The sequence below is a fragment of the Neolamprologus brichardi genome, chromosome 15 (genome assembly GCF_056152115.1).
Source record: "Neolamprologus brichardi isolate AB-2024 chromosome 15, ASM5615211v1, whole genome shotgun sequence".
In the NCBI taxonomy this organism is placed as follows: Eukaryota; Metazoa; Chordata; class Actinopteri; order Cichliformes; family Cichlidae; genus Neolamprologus; species Neolamprologus brichardi.
In genome coordinates this window covers 8,767,281-8,786,115 of record NC_142118.1, presented here as the reverse complement: position 1 = coordinate 8,786,115, position 18,835 = coordinate 8,767,281, and the positions used below count along the sequence as shown (strand labels likewise).

Genomic DNA, 18,835 nt, shown 5'->3' with positions numbered 1-18,835 from the left:
GAGCAGCATGTTGCCTTCTTTTTATTTTATGAAAACAGTTTAGGGGAAGTTGGGAGAAACTTGCAGTATACAAATAAACCCTTTTTACTTTAAATGCAACTTAAGACGCAGTGTTGACATTTTGTTATTAAGTACTTTGATATACAGTACTGTTTCCGGTGAGTTCACCAGGACTATTCTCAAATACCTCTATGAAAAATTTCCAGAATTTTCAAAGCTATCATGCATTATACTGTAGATACATTACATGCTATACTGTGTAACACTGACATCTGCAGGATGATAGGAGTATAAAAAAAACTGCAGCACTGTGCCCTGTGGCCTTTCAGTTTTTCACTTCCCACTTTAATTTTTTAAAAATACACATGTATTTGCATTTTCATATTTGGTTTGCATTGTCCACAAGGTGAAAAGAGTAATCTAATTACAGAGAATAAATAATCTATATAATTGATTTCCAAGACACTGCTGGTATTAACCAGTATGAAATGAAATTAAACTACTATTAACACATTCATGCTTGCAATCATTAAAAAAAAACAACAGCAAGAAAATCCAAAACACTGATACACTGTCGCTGATGCTGACATAGCACCTGCCATATCTGATATTAGTAAGCATGGGACAGAATTCATGGATCATATGAGAGATTAAAAATGTTGAAACGTCTTTGAGTCTTCTGTGAGGTTAAAGATTAATTTATATTTATAAGGAAAAAGTCCAGTGGTCAGGCATACTAAAAACATTTCAGCTGGATTTACAGCCTATTTTAAAACACATTCAGTTTTATATTACAAATATCAACATAAAATCACCTGCCACACTTTTTTTAAACAGACATGGCAGACATTTTTAGATATAATGCATGTTTATTCTCATGTGCTCCTATTGAATAAGATTAATAATAATTTTTTATATATTTTAAGAATACTTGAAGTTGTTTTAGTTTTTATTTACCATCACTATTATGTTAAATGACAATTTCCCTCTCCCTCACAATTCAGAGGCGCTCAATCAGCAATAACAACAAAAAGTAAATTTCAAACGGATGTATTTCAGGAGGAAAAATGTGAAGACAACTACTAACTTGGTATGCGAGACTGTTCTAGCTTTGTGGCATTTTAGGAATGCTGACGCACACTTCCTGTTTCCTGTCCATTCAGGAAATGGCAGAGTTTCACCCCTTGGCTAACACAGCCATTCCAGTCTCTTATCACTAACTGTCTGTGCTCCCCCTGGGAAGGCTCAGTTGAAGACTGCTGTAATTTAGTAGTTAGCTGCTTTTAAAGGCTTCCTATGGGTTGCCGTTCAAAATGGGGGGTATGTTCGGGTCAATCACCCCTTTCATCATTTTAACATGATCGAAACTGGAGTTAGTAACTCAGTCTACACATTGCTGCCATTTGTTTTCACGTGGGAGGTGATGTACTTTAAAGTAGTTTTTATTTTTGTTTCATCCAGAGTGTTAGCTTTACTTTCACACTTAAGATGTCAAACTTCTTTTTTTTAAAAACAAACAAAAACGCTGCTATTTTCTCTTATGATCGGTAAACTGAGACACATCCTCGTTGTCTTAAACACCAAACTGTAAAAAGTGATAGTCACCACTAAAGCCCTACATGAGAAATGCTTTTACAGCATTGTAATTTCAAATTTTTTTATTTAAATACAAGAAATACCGTAGTTCTTCATTTTTATTTACAAAAGACATAAATGCAAGAATAATAATCTCTTTGCTAAGCACTTAAAAAAAAATCTGCTGAATTACTTATTTTTTTTAAAAAAAGAAAAAAAAAGTGCAAAGTATTGTGCATGTAATCTCAGGGTTCTAGTTTCTGTACCATGCAAATGTTTAATCTGCAACTTTACCTGTGCTGACTTCTCTGGGTCCAGATGTTGCTTTACAACATGAGTGAACTGTATTTGTATATCCATCGTCCTATTACGCATCATACATCAGTTCTAAGAATGCAACCTTATACTCCATCGAGAAAAGGCGCTGACATGAAGCCGCGTTGCATATCTGACTGATATCCGCTACAGACAGAAGAAGCCATGAATATCTTTAACATTCACTTAGAAGGCAGGTGTGAAAAACGTATCCATCACACTATTAAAAAAAAAAAGTATCATCAGAAAGCTATGTGGTCCTTTAGCCATTCAAGTCATGGTTTTTTTAAGAGATTTCATTGTCCACAACGAAAAACATTCTCTTTTTCTGTCATCACGGCTGCATCTCATATTGTCCTTCCGTGGCAATAAAAAAGTCGTTGAGAGTGTTCTGAAGATATTCAAAAGTCGGTCGGTCGTCAGGCTTCTGCTTCCAGCACACCATCATGATATCATACAGTTCCTCTGGACAGCCGTCTGGACATGGCATCCTGTATGACCTGTCTAGACTCCTGATCACCTCTGGGTTCGTCATACCTGATGAAGAGAGAAAAAAAGCATGCACTTTGACAGATATTTTGTAACTTTTTTTTTTCATAAAATAGCAAAGCAATATTTGCTATTTTATTCAATAGCTGTTTTCTTTAAATATGAAGTTATTTCACATAATCCATACCTGGGTATGGTATTCTTCCGTAGGTGACTATTTCTGTCAGGAGGATCCCAAAGGACCAGACATCCGATTTGATGCTGAACGTCCCAAAGTTGATGGCCTCTGGAGCCGTCCATTTAATGGGAAACTTAGCACCTGATTATTAGACAAAAGTAAAAGGAAAAAAATAGAAGGAAGTTGTGTTACTTGTTGTTCACTGTGAAGGATATGTAGGTGTGTGCGCATTTGTGTAAATGTTTATTTTCCTTTTAATGTGGGATGATTAATGGGCAAGAAATACTCTGAAATAATGAGAAAGCTTTCCATTAGAGAATTTACAGATCATTCTGTCGCTCTGATAAATCTGTGGGTTCTATTTTCTTGTTTTTTACAAGATTTTCAATCACTGCGACAGATTTATACATTTTTAATTCACAGAAAATGTAAATACAATTTCAAATATATATTGATATTTGAAATATATATATTGATGTATACAAGTGTATATTAGAATATACACTTGTATACATCTGGTTGAAATTTATGGGCATTGTACTCACACTTTTATAACATACTTTAAAAACACAATATGCTGTTTTAAAAATAATTGAAGCAATCGCTCTTTACTAATTTTGGTAGGGGAGGAGGGTGAGTTTCTGCTACCAGAGGAAATGACCTTCAGCTCAAAAAAGGATTTCGGCAGCTGCGCTTACATGTGAAGTGGTGATTGAATGCTATATGTGCCTTTTTTCAATTAAAGTTAAGCTCAGATGATTAAATGAAATCACACGCGCACACACCAAGCAGTATATTGCTCCCGACGAGCATCAACAAGAATGCTTTGAAACAATTTCAAAAATCTTCCTTATAATGAACGACGCATCATGCTGTGTGTACCACCGCAGTCATAGGCACAAACCCCATAACCCAGTTCAAACATAGTTCTACTGCTTTGCTTTTTTTGAAACAAAAGTAAATATAACAAAATCTCAGCAACTATAAGCTATGGAAACCTGCCCACCAAAAATCAACACATACCAACTCATTGCAATAGAGCATGCATGCTGCTGCAAATCCAGAACTTGCCCGACACAATGAAACGAACGCTACAGTATTAATGCACAAGTACAGGCTAGGAGAAGAACGCAATAGAAATAAGTAATGTAAAATTACCAATTTTAAGTGATGGTTTCTTAATCTGTGAAACAAATCAAGTTAATAAAAAAAAAAATCAGTATCAGAAACAAAAAAAGGTCAAAATTTCTGTGTAGACATTTTTTTTTTTAAAGTTTCCACTACTTTTAATTAATGATTTAATTATCTGTTAATTATTGAGCACTTTGGTTTAAAGTTAAGAATTGAATTCTATATTCTGCTGTATATTAATTAAAAGCCCTCTTGAGACATTTATCAGACACTATTGATTGTCGTCCTTAATGTTGAAAACTACAGAAAAATACATTATATAAAAACAACCTATATTACTAATAGAAGAAGGAAAACTTGGGTCATAAATTTCTAAAGGAGATGGAAATATGTCTGCAGACAAGACGTCAGCGTTTCTTTGTGACGCGAGTGTTTCTAAAATCCTGTTTGTGGCACCGGGGGCGCGTTTACGTCAAAACTCCTTACTGCACCTTCTTGAGCCGTGTATTCTGACTCGATGATTCTGGCCAGGCCAAAGTCTGCTATCTTGCAATGCAGCGTCTCGCTGACCAGTATGTTAGCTGCACGCAGATCACGGTGGATGTAGTTCTTCTTCTCAATGTACGCCATGCCTTCAGCTATCTGGTATAACCAAAGAAATAGCAGATTTGTTAGATCAAATGTCAATTCAAGAAATGTTGGTTTTCCATCGTAAAAACACACAAGACAACAGCACATCAGTTTGATAGGAATCTGAATGTCTTATAAAAGTCGAGCACATGCAATGAGGCCTCTACAGCGAGCTGCATGTGTTAATACTTCTGTTCACATTGTAAAAAAAAAAATGACAGTAGAGTGGGTTTAACAGGATGTGCCAACTCTCAGGAAGTCAAAAGTTTTTTGGAGGGCCAAAAGAGTTCTGGGGGAGCTCACTGTGGATGGAAAAATAGCATGATTTCCTGTCCGGATGTTAATAATTGACGTAGGGTGAGGCTTTCAAATCAGACAAGCAAAAGCACCACCGCAGAAACCACATAGCATCTGCTGACAGTTTCCGTGTGTGTGATGCCAAAGCGCATAGTATATGGTACTTTCAAAATGTTACTGTAGAGCAGCAAGAATGTAAAAATAGACATTGAGGTCAGCCAGATGGCTAGTGTATTTGTTTTTTAACAAAGCATACATTCATCTTTTAATTAAAGATTAAAGTCCCGCTGACTATGACAGTCAGAAGCAGCAGAAGAGACACAAATGAAAGAATTATGGAAACACTCAGAGCAAAAAGAAATGTTTTGGCATTTATAAGATTACGGTATCAGTGACTGTTATCGCTGAAAATGTCATGCACACACGACAGTTAACTGAAGTCATTTAACTGAATTTCTTTACTTGAAGTTTCCTACCTGTGCTGACATGTCGATCAGCTTATTTAGCTTTAGCTTTTTCCCTTCGTCTGTTTTTAGAAAGTCTAGAAGACATCCTGCAAATAAAAAAAGAGAAGCACATATTATCTGAAACTACTGTGGTTTAATTGAAACTTCTACCTACATATCTCATAACAGAAAAGCTCTGTAATGTTCCAGTTGTTGTTGGGGGCCTTTGGATTGGTGCACATTTTGAAAAATGAGGATACGGCAGAGTGTTTAATTGTCTAGCCGTTAGCCGTAATAAGAGCCGTCTGTTCAGTCTAAAGGGAGTCAGTACAACAAACACCAGTCTAATCAAAACCCAAACCAAAGATTTTAATATTCATTTCCTGGTGAAGTCAGTAGGTATGATATTTAAATTAGCTTGCCTTTACTACAGAATCTCATTTAGCACACTAATACACCGAACATTAAGGCCTTAAGCAATAACCATATAATCAAACAGTTGCAAAAAACGAATATTAAAAAAGTCACAAATATTGTTGTTAATGTGTTTAGATATAATACATTATATTCCTCAACTTTGGGATGAATATAAAAAAGAAAAAGTGTAACATATATCTCATGTCATCTTATGTTATCTTAATGTCCACGTGTATATATTTTTATATATATTTTGGCGTAACAACTCTGCGATCAGCCCTGGCGCAGATATTTTTTTACGCCCCTACCACCTTGTTGTTACCGTAGCGGCTATGACTGTGAACTTCTCTATAACATTTGCCAAAAAATGGTTGCATAGTTGACGTCAACAGGTTCGCACACATTTCCGCAAATGATAAAAGCAAAGTCAGGAAGAACAAGTAATATATTTCAAAGCATGTTTCCCACCAGCGATACGCTTCAGAAAAGAAACCAACTTTTAATCAGTGGCAATTGGGTAAAATTCAGTTCATAAGTTAAATGCTTTCTGCACAAGTAAAGTTAGGCCTTGGGTGACAAACATCTGTAACTCTTGCTATGGCTTATTTTATCAGTGATATCAACTGGGCGCCTCCCACCTTCCAGGCGCTGTGGTGCTGTGGTACACCACCAGCTGCATCGTCAGAAGGTTTGCATTTTTGCTAAATTTTGTATTTTATCAACACTCTTTTGTGTTAGTACTAATTGGGAAATGTTAGGTATTACTGTATTATTGAATGATACAAGTTAGTAGCCAGTTTATCAGTACTGGAATTTGTAATGACGACTGAAAATTTAAAATGTAAAGAAGAGAGCGGAGAAACACCCTTCAGCAGAGAGCACTCTGCAACTTCCCTGTTGACAAAAAACAACAATAAGCTGATCCAATCAGAGTGAAGAGTGTAAATGATTAAATAAATAACAAATGTTACGCAAATCTGTTTGTATTTCGTGTCTCTGGAAGAAAAACAATATTGGCTGATATGTCAGAATATCAGATTTACAAATCACCAAATGTTGGTGTTTTATCTTAAATCTTAAAAATCTTATATTTGGTTGGCCTATAGAATTAAGACTAACCAAAAAATCGCTCTTTGCCCACAGTTTCGAACTGCTTCCAAAAAGATATTTTTGCTTATTGGAAACGCTTGTGTTGTTCGGACAATTAAGACAGCCCTTAATGCCACTGCGACTATGTTCTTTAATATTTTCAAGTAAATTTAAAAAAAAAAAAATCATGAAAATCAGTACCAGATTACTTCTGTTTTAATTTATTGGTGAAAGGCCAATTTGTACTACATTATATATATATATATATATATATATATAATAGTTAATATTTAATTATCAGCAACTCTTAAAACTCTTCTTTGTTTCACTTACCATTGATCATAAATTCGGTGACAATAAGAATGGGCTCCTTAGTGACAACAGCATGAAGTCGTACCAGTCGGTCATGCCTCAACTGCTTCATCAGGTTGGCCTCCTGAAGGAAGGCCTCAGGCGCCATTGTCCCCTCCTTTAAGGTCTTAATAGCAACCTTCTGGGTGTTCTTGTAGTAACCTGCCAAATAATTCAAACAGAATGCTTTATTGACTTTGCCGTCTTGGTTTATTAGGTGTCTTCAAACAGTTTGATCGGTGGCTTTCCCTTACCCATCCACACTTCCCCAAACTGTCCGGCCCCCAATTTCTTCACCATTTTCACTGTCTCTCGAGGAATCTCCCATTCATCATGGGCCCATGGCTGCTGAGGGGCCATAGGCTTACAGGGAGCATACAGTCGCTGACATAACCCATCTGCCGTGTCTGCACCCAAATACGATACATTCAGATATAACAAACAACATTTTTTTCCATCTTTCTTTGCACAAGTGATAAATATAGTTACAGAAACTATACATCTCATCTTTCATTAGATAATTCTAAAAGCATGTTTGTTCATGCTTTTCTTTTTCACAAGTTGATCTTTGAGACAACCTTTCTCAAGATCTGGCCTGCTTATCTTGTGGTTTAGTCGCAGGAGTGGAAAGACTATCACTCCTCTCACTCAGGAAATGCACAACACATCACAAGGGTCGAACTTCCCCCTTTAATTCAAAGTCACTGCAGATGTTTTAGAATTCAAAGCAGCAAGCTTAATGTGAGTCCAATTAATGCAAGATGCAGGTTTTACAATTATATATGCTGAATTGGAAACACGGAAACAGAAACTCCTGTGCATAGATATGGTTTCTTAAATCATACATCTCTGAAAATACAAACTTTTTGAGGGTGGAGATGTTGTATTTGTAGTTGTTACTTACGGGTATAGTATTGAACCAATTCCTGTAGGGTCGGGAACGTGTTGGAAGGGGAGATGTAGTAGCCACCTTTGTCCAAACAACGGATTTTGTAATGTTTTACTACATCTCCTCTTTCCCCTTCATAATCTTTGACTGACAGCGAGAATGACCCTGAGAGGGGAAAAAAGGACATTTGGGTTTATTGACCACACTGAAAATGAATACAGGTAGCTGCTAAAAATGTGATTTGTGGCATGATCTCGGAAAGATACTGATTGTGGTCACCTTTACAGGTCTCACTCTCTCGAATTAGAAAGGACCCTGGTTTATTTCCGGGTGCTAAAAGTAGCCTCTCGGTTTCTCTTCTGCCCAAATCCTTGAAAAACCATCTGCAAGAGAGAGCACCACAAAACCACAGAAGTGACTCTTCCTGAATGTAATAATACAAAAAACCCGTATAACAGCATTAATCAATCAATAGATGTGTGCTACATTTCATTCCATAATATTTTAAGCTTACTTTTCCACTTCCAGTGAATCTGCTCTGGCTACATAATTTGATGGTATCAAGCCTTCTTGTCCAGTCGTCAGCAGTCGGGCCAGCCACCATTCTCCGGTTCTGTACACCAGACAAACATGCCGAATTCATTTTATTTCTCTGTGCGCTTTCTTTATTGTCACTTTCACTACTGTGGGAACCATAGAACGAGACTTACTCTTGCAATACTTTAAGTTTGTCTCCCTTTCTGAAAGGCAGATCACTGTCGTTGGTCGCTTTGAAGTCGTGTTGTGCAATAAATATAGTGTCATCTAAAGGAAAGAAGAGCACAGAGTTTCTTTAAAAGTGTATTTTTAATCTAATCTTTACCTTTAGACGTTTTATTTCGACGTGATCCTGTGTTCTAACATGCGCAATTTGTGGCGATATTGTTTTCATTCTCCGAGCAACCGCTGTGTTATTTTACATCTGTGACATTAACATTACTTTCATGTGTTTGCAATCTCATCTAATCCCCAGAAGAGAACAGAGGAAATTCAACCAAGATTTTGATCACAAAACTGTAGCTCTTATTACTGCCACTAATGTCTCTTAACGCAGCAGCAGTTGGGTCCGTGAATGCAGGCCTGTTACTTTCCACTGTGATGGTTGATATATGCAAGGAAGTTTGTGATTACCATTATTTGTATAGGCGTTTCCACTTCGTCCCTTGAAAGAATTGAGAGAGAAAAAAGAAGACGTTGATTATGTCCAGTGTGTCAAGTAAACCTTTTGAGGTAATTAGAGTAAAATTAGTTTCACATCCGAGTAAATCTTTTTAGTGTTTTACTTACTATATGGTTTGATGACGGGGAGGCGTGTGATTTGTGTTTTCCTTTGCGGAATCCTTCTTCTTTTACTTGTTTCTCGCCACTGCAAGTGCAGCCCATCCTGCATGTTTGGTGGAAACCTCTTTTAGCTATGTTACATGACGCTAACATTTACTAAAATCACATATCTAATTACAGAATGCACTGTTTAGTGTAGTATCAGTAAACAATGATCCAATAAGTTTCTGGAAAGAGACTCACATAGCTACAATGTGCTCATTACTTTGCTGTTACCTGATCAAACAGATGAGCTTTACTGCTGCTGTTTTTAGTCTCCACTCCTCCCACTGCAGAGCCTGCTCTTTGACTTCATGCCCGGTGCTGGAAAATGACATCTAATGACTCAAAATTGCTAAAATGTATTTAGTGAGCATCTCTTTAGGTGTATCGCTTGGTAACAGGTGACCCAAGAAAAATAATAAAATTGAAACAAGAAAACAAAAAAACTAAAACTGGCTCTCAAAAGAGGAAGTGAAAATGTGTTTACAGATCTTTACCATTGCATTAGCATGTACAGTTTACGGTAGGGCTTCATTGTCATGTTCCAGTTAAAAATAGAGGAAAAGAAAACGGCTAAAAATAGCTAAAAACACACTGGTGTAGAAATGTCACCAAACTAAGTGATGGTGTTAAAAAAGAAGTGTTGTTTATCTGAAGCAAGTTGTATGAGGTGTTAATGTTAAAGGTTAAAGGTGTTTTTTAGATCACAAAGTCAAATATAGTTGATGTAATGTGTATTACAGAAGCTAAAGATAATGACTGCACATGCAAATACACAACACTGAGAAAATAATGATGTAGCAGATTTGGACTGTGTGTGTTTTATACTGTAAGCGTAAGTACCGTATTATGAATATCGATGGTTTAATTACGTCTTAAAATGGAAAATTACACCTAAAACAGCAATGTTGTAATGTTGTAATAACAAAATGTCATGTCAAGAAATGCATGACTGTAGGGAGGCTTTACACAAACCGTTGACTTATGGATTTCACGCGAAAAAAAAGTGATAATTGAAATGAAAATTAATAATAATAATTAGTCTTGATACTTTTGCCAATTTTCTATCGCACATATTTTATCATCCATGTTATGCGTTATGTTTTGTTTCATTTGTGATGTGTTTTACCAACATTGTACAACATTATTTAAATAAAATAATACTTACACTATTATGTTCACCACTACCTTACAATATCTAGAAATTCTCAGTCCCTGTCACTGCTCTATAACGTCATATTTTCATTCAGCAGATAAATACCTTTAGCTTGTCTTTGGCTCGTGTCTTCAGAAGTACTCCAGATGCAAAATGTCTTCAATTTCCTCATTGAAAACTGAGTGCTTGTCAGTGTGTCACTCTCACTCACTCATTTTGGTTTGGAAAGTTTCTCTCTCTCTTTTGCTCTGCTCTAATTTCTCTCTCTCTCTTGCTCTCGCTTTCTCTCTCTCTAACAGTGAACACCAGGACCTCCCCTTGGGGGTTACATTCAGTTTACTGGAAACAGACAGCAGTTTGCTTTTTTATCTGGTCTCTTACATTTCTCCCTTGATTCTCAGGCAGATGATCTACCTACAGAGTGCAAAAATAATCTTCTGATTAAACTTCACTTGCAGTAGTTACTCCGCCCCAGTCCTGCAATTAGTCAGTGAGCACAACTGATAACTGTATTTCATCTTTAAGTATTTAAACTCACAAATGTATGGTCCTCAAAGTTATTGGTCAAGAAGGACTTTAGGTTAGTTATCAGTAGAGCTCGTTGTACTTCAGAATGTGTAGATGCGCTCAATGATTTGCAAAATTTGTGCCTGTGATCTTTTTTTAAAAAATGCAAATGACCTTTGGTATCAAATCGACAATGCAATGGAAAAAAGAAGCATCTGCACTGTGTTGTATTGTGTGTCTGGGTGATTGGTGTTAAATGTAGGTGTGGTGGAGTGTTGTCTGCTCAAGTGTATAAGATGCAAGATAAAGAAACAGGGCATGGTTTCCATGACACACATTTCAGTTCCTCTGCTGGCCTCTGCTACTCATATCTTTACCTTTCAGTGTCAAGAAACATGTTTACAGTAATACTGTAAAACAATACACAATTCGAGCCACAAGAGGGAGTGTTGAGCTACTAGTGGGATGTGCAACCACCCAGGTAATATACCCCTTTTATAAATTTTATGCAAGTTTTAATGTCAATAACTGATTACTATTGTGTTAATTAATATTTTTATTGCAGTAACAATAGCAACAAATGAGGGCCTGCAGCTCCTCTTTTGCCTATATTGCCTGATGACCACTGAAAACAGTAAAGTGTGAATGTGTATATCCCAAAAAATGCACTCAGTTTCAGTCTGTTTCCATGTAATAACAAAGCAAGATTTCACAATTCCCATTTACTGATTTACTGATACTTTTTCATTATTAAGGCTGTATGCAATAAGTTCTATTACACAGGAAACCCCAAAATAGTTAAATATAGTCATATGAAAATGTTATGCCAGCACTCTGTGCAGTACTGTGAAAAACAAACAACACACATACGGCTTCCATAGCAATAAAGAAGGTAAAGGTAACCCAAGAGCCATATCTGAGACTCTAAATGCCTCATTCAGTGCAGCATGTTTACAAAACAACTGAATAAGTATGGCCGGTTTGAGAAGGTCACAAAGGGGAAACGCTCTTCTCTCTAAAATGAGCATTTTAGGCTTGCAAAGATGGATCTGAATAAACCTAAACTACTTAAATACTGTCTTTTCAACCAACACGACCAGAATAAACGTGTGTGGCCATGATGCTTTTGCCAAACAAACCAAAACCAAACACAGCATGTCATCACAAACGCCTCATACCAATGTCTAGTATGGCGGTTGACAGGTTGATAATTTGGGCTTGTCTTGCAGCCACAGGGTACCTTGCAGGTATCGACTCCACCATGAACTCAGCGTTAAACCAAAGTATTTTAGAGTCAAATGTGAGGTCATCCGTCCAACAGATGGACAATGCACAGCAGCAAACCTACAAGAGTATGTCTGAAAAAATCCAGATGTTTTAGTGACCCAGTCAGAGTCCAGACCTCAAATGCTGTTACAGGATATTAAGAGAACTGTGCATACACAAATGCCTTAATAAATACCAATATCAATACCACCAAATACTTAATAAAGATACACTTTAGGTTAGTGAGTTGAGCAAAAAGTTAGGACATCTTTCTGCTGGTATATAAAATGGTTACAGGGCAAAAAATGTGGCCATAATTTAATCTTATGTTAGTTAGCTTACTTTTAATGGTACTGATACTATTGTTGTTTATAGCAATAGTCAAAATGAGGTTTGGCAGTATATATTTTCTTTGGTTTTGTTTTAATGTTGCCTGCAAATAGAAGGGCATACAAGGAATTAATAAGCAGTGCTGAAATACATATAAAGTCTGTTTATTCATTGCTTCCCGATGTTTCCCAGTGTTGACACTAGAGGGTGTAACCAGACTTATTCTAATCCCAGACTGTCCTTACAGTAGGTCAGTTCAAAGTTGGGGAATCATTTGTGACTAATTCTTGGCGTTTCTATGTATATATGACCTTTACAATGACATCACCTATAGAAGCATAGTGTTGAACCGTTGTGGATTCCTCTGTGTGTTGTATGTAGTGCAGGTGTGCAGATGTGAAATCGAATGCAAATCGTGACTTATCTGGGGCAAAAATTTAGCAAGATGGTGTGCGGTCAGTCTATCAGAGTACAACAATGCTTTGGTTTTTCACACCATACAAAACAGTTAACCAGGTCTTTCCTTTTTTCACCACACAATGCACTGCCAAGGGAATTCACCCCTCTTCTTCAGAGTGAGACAATAAACACAAAACAATATGTCCTTGAGTTATCTAGCAGTAATTATGACCCTTTCATGTCTCCCGTGCATGCTAAATTGCTATTAAATATTGAGAATAAATCAAAGAACTGTATAAGGAAGATATCAGTCACAGTATACTGTAACCTATAAGTGCACCGAACAATAAATCTTGCAACACCGGAAGTGTTTGTTTCCTATGGGGGGGTTTATACAACACACAACGTGGGGATATTACTCTCTGGGCAACACTTCACAGGTTTTTGTTTGGACCACCTGTGCTGTGTGTGGGGATTGTGCTATGCTGTAGTTCACTGAAGGAACAACCTTGCTTCACTGTACACACATGTACACACATTTACACAAAGCCACACACACACACAGGCTGCAGGTGCATGGTGAGTGTTATTGAGTGCGTCCTGGTTACTAACTGCCGTTTCTCTTTATACTCTTTTCTTCTAGTTTTCCATCAGCCCTTGTTTTCTTCCCAGGGCTTGGCGGATGCTCATGTACAGCTCTGTTGGGGTCCCCAGACATTGCATCCTGCCTGCAGAAGGGTCATAAGTGGCCCCACAGGATAACCTGAACAACAGTGGGAAAGAAAGGGAGCGTGGGTCTCCTTTAGTAAATGCACTTCTGACCACCTCTGTGCCAAAAGTATACATGCTGCCAATAGATACTTTCAACTCCCATTATTAATGTGAGTGTGCACTGTGTGTGACTGCAAATGTGCGTGTTTTATAATTGTGTGTTAGTGGGGGTGGGGGGGTTTTCATAAAAGCTCTACAATGATTTCTGTGCAGCAAGCTAGTGTTGTTTCAAATCTTACCATAGGTTTTATTTATTTAGATCCACAGACAGACACACATCTACTCACACGCATACTTTTTGTCCCTTTTTGATTGTGGTCCCCACAAGATGAGTAATACCTAGATCACGCACATTCACACGCACGCACTTTCCTCAATTTTGATCCCCCTCCGCATCAGAAGTGGCCCCTCTTTGACTTCCTCTCAGTGTGGGAACCTTTTTTATCCTCTGTCACACATCGACTGAGAGAAGGTCTTGCTGCTACATTTGCCATATAAAGACAAAGTGATTGTCAATAAACAAGGAACAATTGAGCTCCCCCGATGTATTGAAAACCTTTTGCTGTACCTCCAGGATGTTCATGAGTTTTAGTTGAGCTTCAGTTTTCCTTGTACTATTTTCCCATATTATGCTCTTTGTACTGCAGACATAACACACCACTGGTTCAGCTGTATTGTAACTTCATTTGTCAAATTCACTGTAATAGCACTTTTAATCAGACAGTATACTGTATATAAGATAGCAGCTATAATTTGCTGAATTCAGCATGTTTATCTAGCAGTTATTTCTTCCTTTGCATATTTAAGGTGAAAATAATGCATGACTATAAGATTCTAAGTTACCAGTAGCTGCACTGCCCTTAATTAAAGGCTGCTTATGAAACTTTCAAAAAACACATGCAGTAGGATTTTGCATTAATGTACTTGGGAGCAAATCTGTGCAGCTGTTCCAGGGGCAAGTTGCTCTGAGGTAAACATGGCTGCGGGAAAACCCCTTATTATTGTGCTCCGGATGACGTTCCTCACTCTTCCAGTGTTTACTGTGGAAATTATCCTGTGCCAGCGGGCAGGTGCTTCCTCAAAAGGTCTTTGCTTTTCCAGAAGATTTGAGGATTCAGTTCATCTCAGCAAATCAAACACCCCTGCAACATTCTTGCCAGACAGTAACAAATATTTTTATTCAATAGGATTAGAATTAAATGCTGATGACATTTCGAATTGAAAACAGCTTCTGCTTTCAGTGAAACTCATTTTGGAAAACAGTCGATCACATTTCCTCCTCTGTAAACAAACTGGGACTGCCCTTATCGCATACAGCTTCCATCTGTAATCTGGAGCATGTTTAAATACATAACTATGATTTAAATGAGCTCGTTTATATAAGACTATGCTTTGCTACATATTTTAAGAAAGATTTATTTAGTGGGCACATTGACATATAATGTCAAAGATCTCTATTCTCATCCCTAAATGGACAAAAAATACTTGTTGGTTGCTGGACTAGACTAATTTTTTTGATTGGTGTGGTGACATCGCACGCTTCTTACTGTTGGCATTATTTCTGCTGTTTGGTACAGCCAAAAGGCCCAAACAACACAAATGAAGTGTTGAAACACAGTAAGTCAAATAAGCTCAGGTGAAGCCTAGCAAATAGCTAGCTACTTAGTCGGTACGATTGGCCACACCTCTAATAACAGAAACTTTAAGACTGAACAGAACTTGAATGGGTGACATATAATAAAACGAATGACACGGCGTCAACGCGCTACCGCGGTTAGCGCATTAACGTCATTTTAATGAGATTAACGCTGACAGCACTAATTTTAACATAGAGTCGACAACACAAAGCAAAGCTGAAAACTACCCCCAAAGACACATCAAGTTGATCGCCACAGTGATTTTACAGTAGTAACATGTACAGTTAAAAATTGAGGCTGCAAGCCTGACTGCTCATCAACACCTTTATTAGCTGTTGAAGTTGAGGCTCTGGCTGCTGGGCTGGGGTCAGCATACACTGAGCTTTAACTTCACTCTAGGTTCTTTGCTAGCTTTGCGTTAGCATGCTGTCTGTCCTTGATGCAATTTAACATCACACTCTTGTCCTTTTATTGAATAGAAATAAAAACATTAGGCCCCTAAGCAATTGTTCTCATCTCCACACATGAATTGAAATTTTCTGATTGTTGAACAAGCCCGCAAGAAGAGAATGCACGTTTGATGTTTTTTTTTTCTTTCTATCCCCATAAACTGAAGAACCTTTGCAACCCAAGTAGTGACATCATTTTAACTGTACACGCATTATTGAAAAATAAAAATGTGATTATATTTGCACTTCATGCCCAACAGTATGGGGCGCTGCTTGTAAATTGAAACATGCTGAAATTAACAGCAACATTTTTCCACAATTTAGCCAAAAACATTGGAAGATCTGTTTTGTTGGCCATCCAAAGGTTCAGCAGTAGTTCACCCTCAGCAGCTGCAGTCTCCACTTCACAATTGCCGCAGCATATGTGCAGCTAAATTGCTGGACATGCTGGTATGCAAGAAGTGAAGCAGCTCATGGTGTTGAGAAGTGACCATCAGGGAAGAGCAGGCACACAACCTGACCACTACCGGCACACTTAAGCCCTGGAGGTTTTTGTAAAGCTTTTATTTTGGTATTTCCAACATATACAATAAATGTGCATGTTAGCAAAATATTTAGTTTCCCGTAACATTTAGATTTAACACTTAACATTTAGATTTAAATATAATATTTACATTTAACATTTAGATTTAACACAAAATTGTGTTTTAAATATAAAAAGTTAAATATTTTAGCAAATGTTGTAAAAAGTGACTTGAAAAATATGGTTTTGTAAGGTTTTGAGCTAAATGTGGAAAAATGTTGCTGTTAATTTCAGCTTGTTTCAGTTTGCAAACAGCACCCCATACAAAAGTGACCATCAGTGTGCAATCAGTCTGCCATCAGATTACATTTGAATGGGGGGGGGTTCAAGTTGTCAATTACATAAAAGCTGTTTGTGATACTCAGCGATTAATTGTGATAAAACACTGACTTTTCAGTTTGCGATTGACTGTGGTTACCCAGAGGTTGAAGGTGTTACCTTCTTGGCTGATCCAGATTAGCTTCATTTTTCAGCCCCAGAGGTTGACACTTTGTTTTAGCTTGTTTAATTTTAGCTTAGTTGTGCATGATGCAGCCACAGACCAACTTTACCATGCCACTGGAGTTTTTAAAACAGTGGGAGTTTTCCTGAGAAAAATCTTAAATAGATATTTAACTCCCTAGCAGCTAGCTATTTAATAAATTTGGCACACTGGTAAACCGCCGGGTAAGCAATATCCTTTATTAATCATTTATTAATCAATCAAAAAATGAAATCCTTCTTTTAGGTTCAGTGACACAGTCAAATTTGCTAGACTAACTAAATGACTCAGCAGTGTCCTGGATAGGCAAAAGCTGTGCCAGCTTGTTAGCGACATGCTACACACTTGTCTGCACACTTGCCTGTCTCACTAAGGATGTGGTAAGACATGCATTTTCATAACAGTCCCACGCAGTAACCAGACTACTTGTGCTGGTCCATATTCATATTCCAGACCAGATTGTGAAAACATCCAAACACAGAAGAATTTTAAAAAGTTGTTAAGATTTTATATGCCTATTTTTATAGCAGCTAGCTTGCTGTTTTATCTATAAGAGTGTAAGCTAGTCATGGAGGGACTTTTATGTTGCACCCATGGTTTTGTATGAGTGTATGTTGCACCCATACACCCATAAAATGAAGTTCCATTTTCAATTTTTGCATACTGAGTTATTTCCCAAAGGGTCACCATAGCTGATTGATATGCATGACTTGGCAAAGATTCAACACTGAATGTCCTTACTGATGCAGTCATCCCATTTATTTGGGCTTGCAACCAGCACTAGTAGTAGTTAGCTTGAGTGGGGTAGTATCTGAGATCTTTTGCATGCAAGATGAATGTGTTAACCACTACACCACAGAAGCCCTCGTGTCTGTGCAAAGATTGAGGGAAAAAAAGCAAACAAACTGCACTCCACATAACTGCACTTATGAGTTAAAGTGTTGCTTTGTAGAGCAAGGAACTCTTGCACACAGATGACACGTGCACCTGGAATGACTTAAGAGATTACAAGCTATATTCTTATTTCAATTAGCTAGACGGAAAAGAGTGCTGCAAGTGACAGCAATGATGTGCATCGCATGACTGCAGGAGACTGCAAATGGAAACACCGAGAGAGGCACATCCATCTGCTCTGTTTATCAGCTATTGCCAGTTACCAAAAGTTTATTCTGTTCATCTGGATGTAGCGTTTTCAGTGGGAGAAACGCTTCGTCACTCATCCAAGTGACTTCTTCAATCTCAGCTGACTGCAAGTTTCCCCAATCTTAACATAGAGCCATTCCCCAACTCTCTGTGAATGGTACTCATGGCCATTGATCAGTGGGCTTTGATTAGTGGTTGTTGATGAATGGCCATGAGAATTTGCATAATTATAATTAAGGAACTGACCTCCTAGCCCATTGTTCCTTCAGTGGGCTGGTTTCAGTCATTATGCAAATGTACTATTTATAAGATTGGGGCTATAATTAGGGCTGGATCAAGTGACCATGTAACCCTTAGTTACTCAGCAGTAGGCCTAGACTGCTGGGCTTCCCATGATGCACAGAGTGTTTCTTGTTCACTCACCTTTTTCACTCTCACTACTTTGCATTTAATCATTAGTTATTATTAATCTCTGGCTCTCCTTTACAGCGTGTCTTCTGTCCTGTTTGTCCTCTCAACTAATCACAGATGGCTGCCCCTCCTTGAGCCTGGTCCTGCTAGAGGTTTCTTCCTGTTAAAAGGGCGTTTTTCCTTCCCACTGTCACCAAATGTTTGCTGATAGGGAGTTATCGGATTGTTGGGGTTCTGCATTAGAAATAGTCTTAACCTTACAATATAAAGTGCCTTGAGATGGCTGTTGTTGTGATTTTGTGCTGTGTAAATAAAATTTTATTTAATTGAATCACAGTGAATTGTGACGAATTATTAGTATAAAGTATTTCAAACTGTGTCATGCTTTATAAAAAATAGTCATAGCAAACAATGTATATATATAAAAATATATATATATATTTTTTTTTAATCTATCATAGGTAGTTCCATAGTGTAGTGGTTAACACAATCACTTGGCAAGTGAAAATTTCCTGGTTCCATTCCAGCCAGAC

The 18,835-nt window shown here is 37.5% G+C and overlaps 1 protein-coding gene across 1 annotated transcript; it reads right to left on the bottom strand.

Annotated features, from left to right (window-relative positions):
* Positions 1 to 263: 263 nt before the first annotated feature.
* Positions 264 to 9,504, bottom strand: blk (BLK proto-oncogene, Src family tyrosine kinase). The gene is made up of 13 exons (XM_006797161.2): positions 9,404 to 9,504; positions 9,134 to 9,230; positions 8,978 to 9,008; positions 8,518 to 8,611; positions 8,322 to 8,420; positions 8,087 to 8,190; positions 7,823 to 7,972; positions 7,173 to 7,325; positions 6,901 to 7,080; positions 5,092 to 5,168; positions 4,180 to 4,330; positions 2,567 to 2,698; positions 264 to 2,427 (listed from the first exon to the last, which is right to left on the bottom strand). The coding sequence occupies exons 1-13, from the start codon at positions 9,502 to 9,504 to the stop codon at positions 2,225 to 2,227; spliced, it is 1,572 nt and encodes a 523-aa protein (XP_006797224.2). The 3' UTR covers positions 264 to 2,224.
* Between the last annotated feature and the right edge of the window lie 9,331 nt (positions 9,505 to 18,835).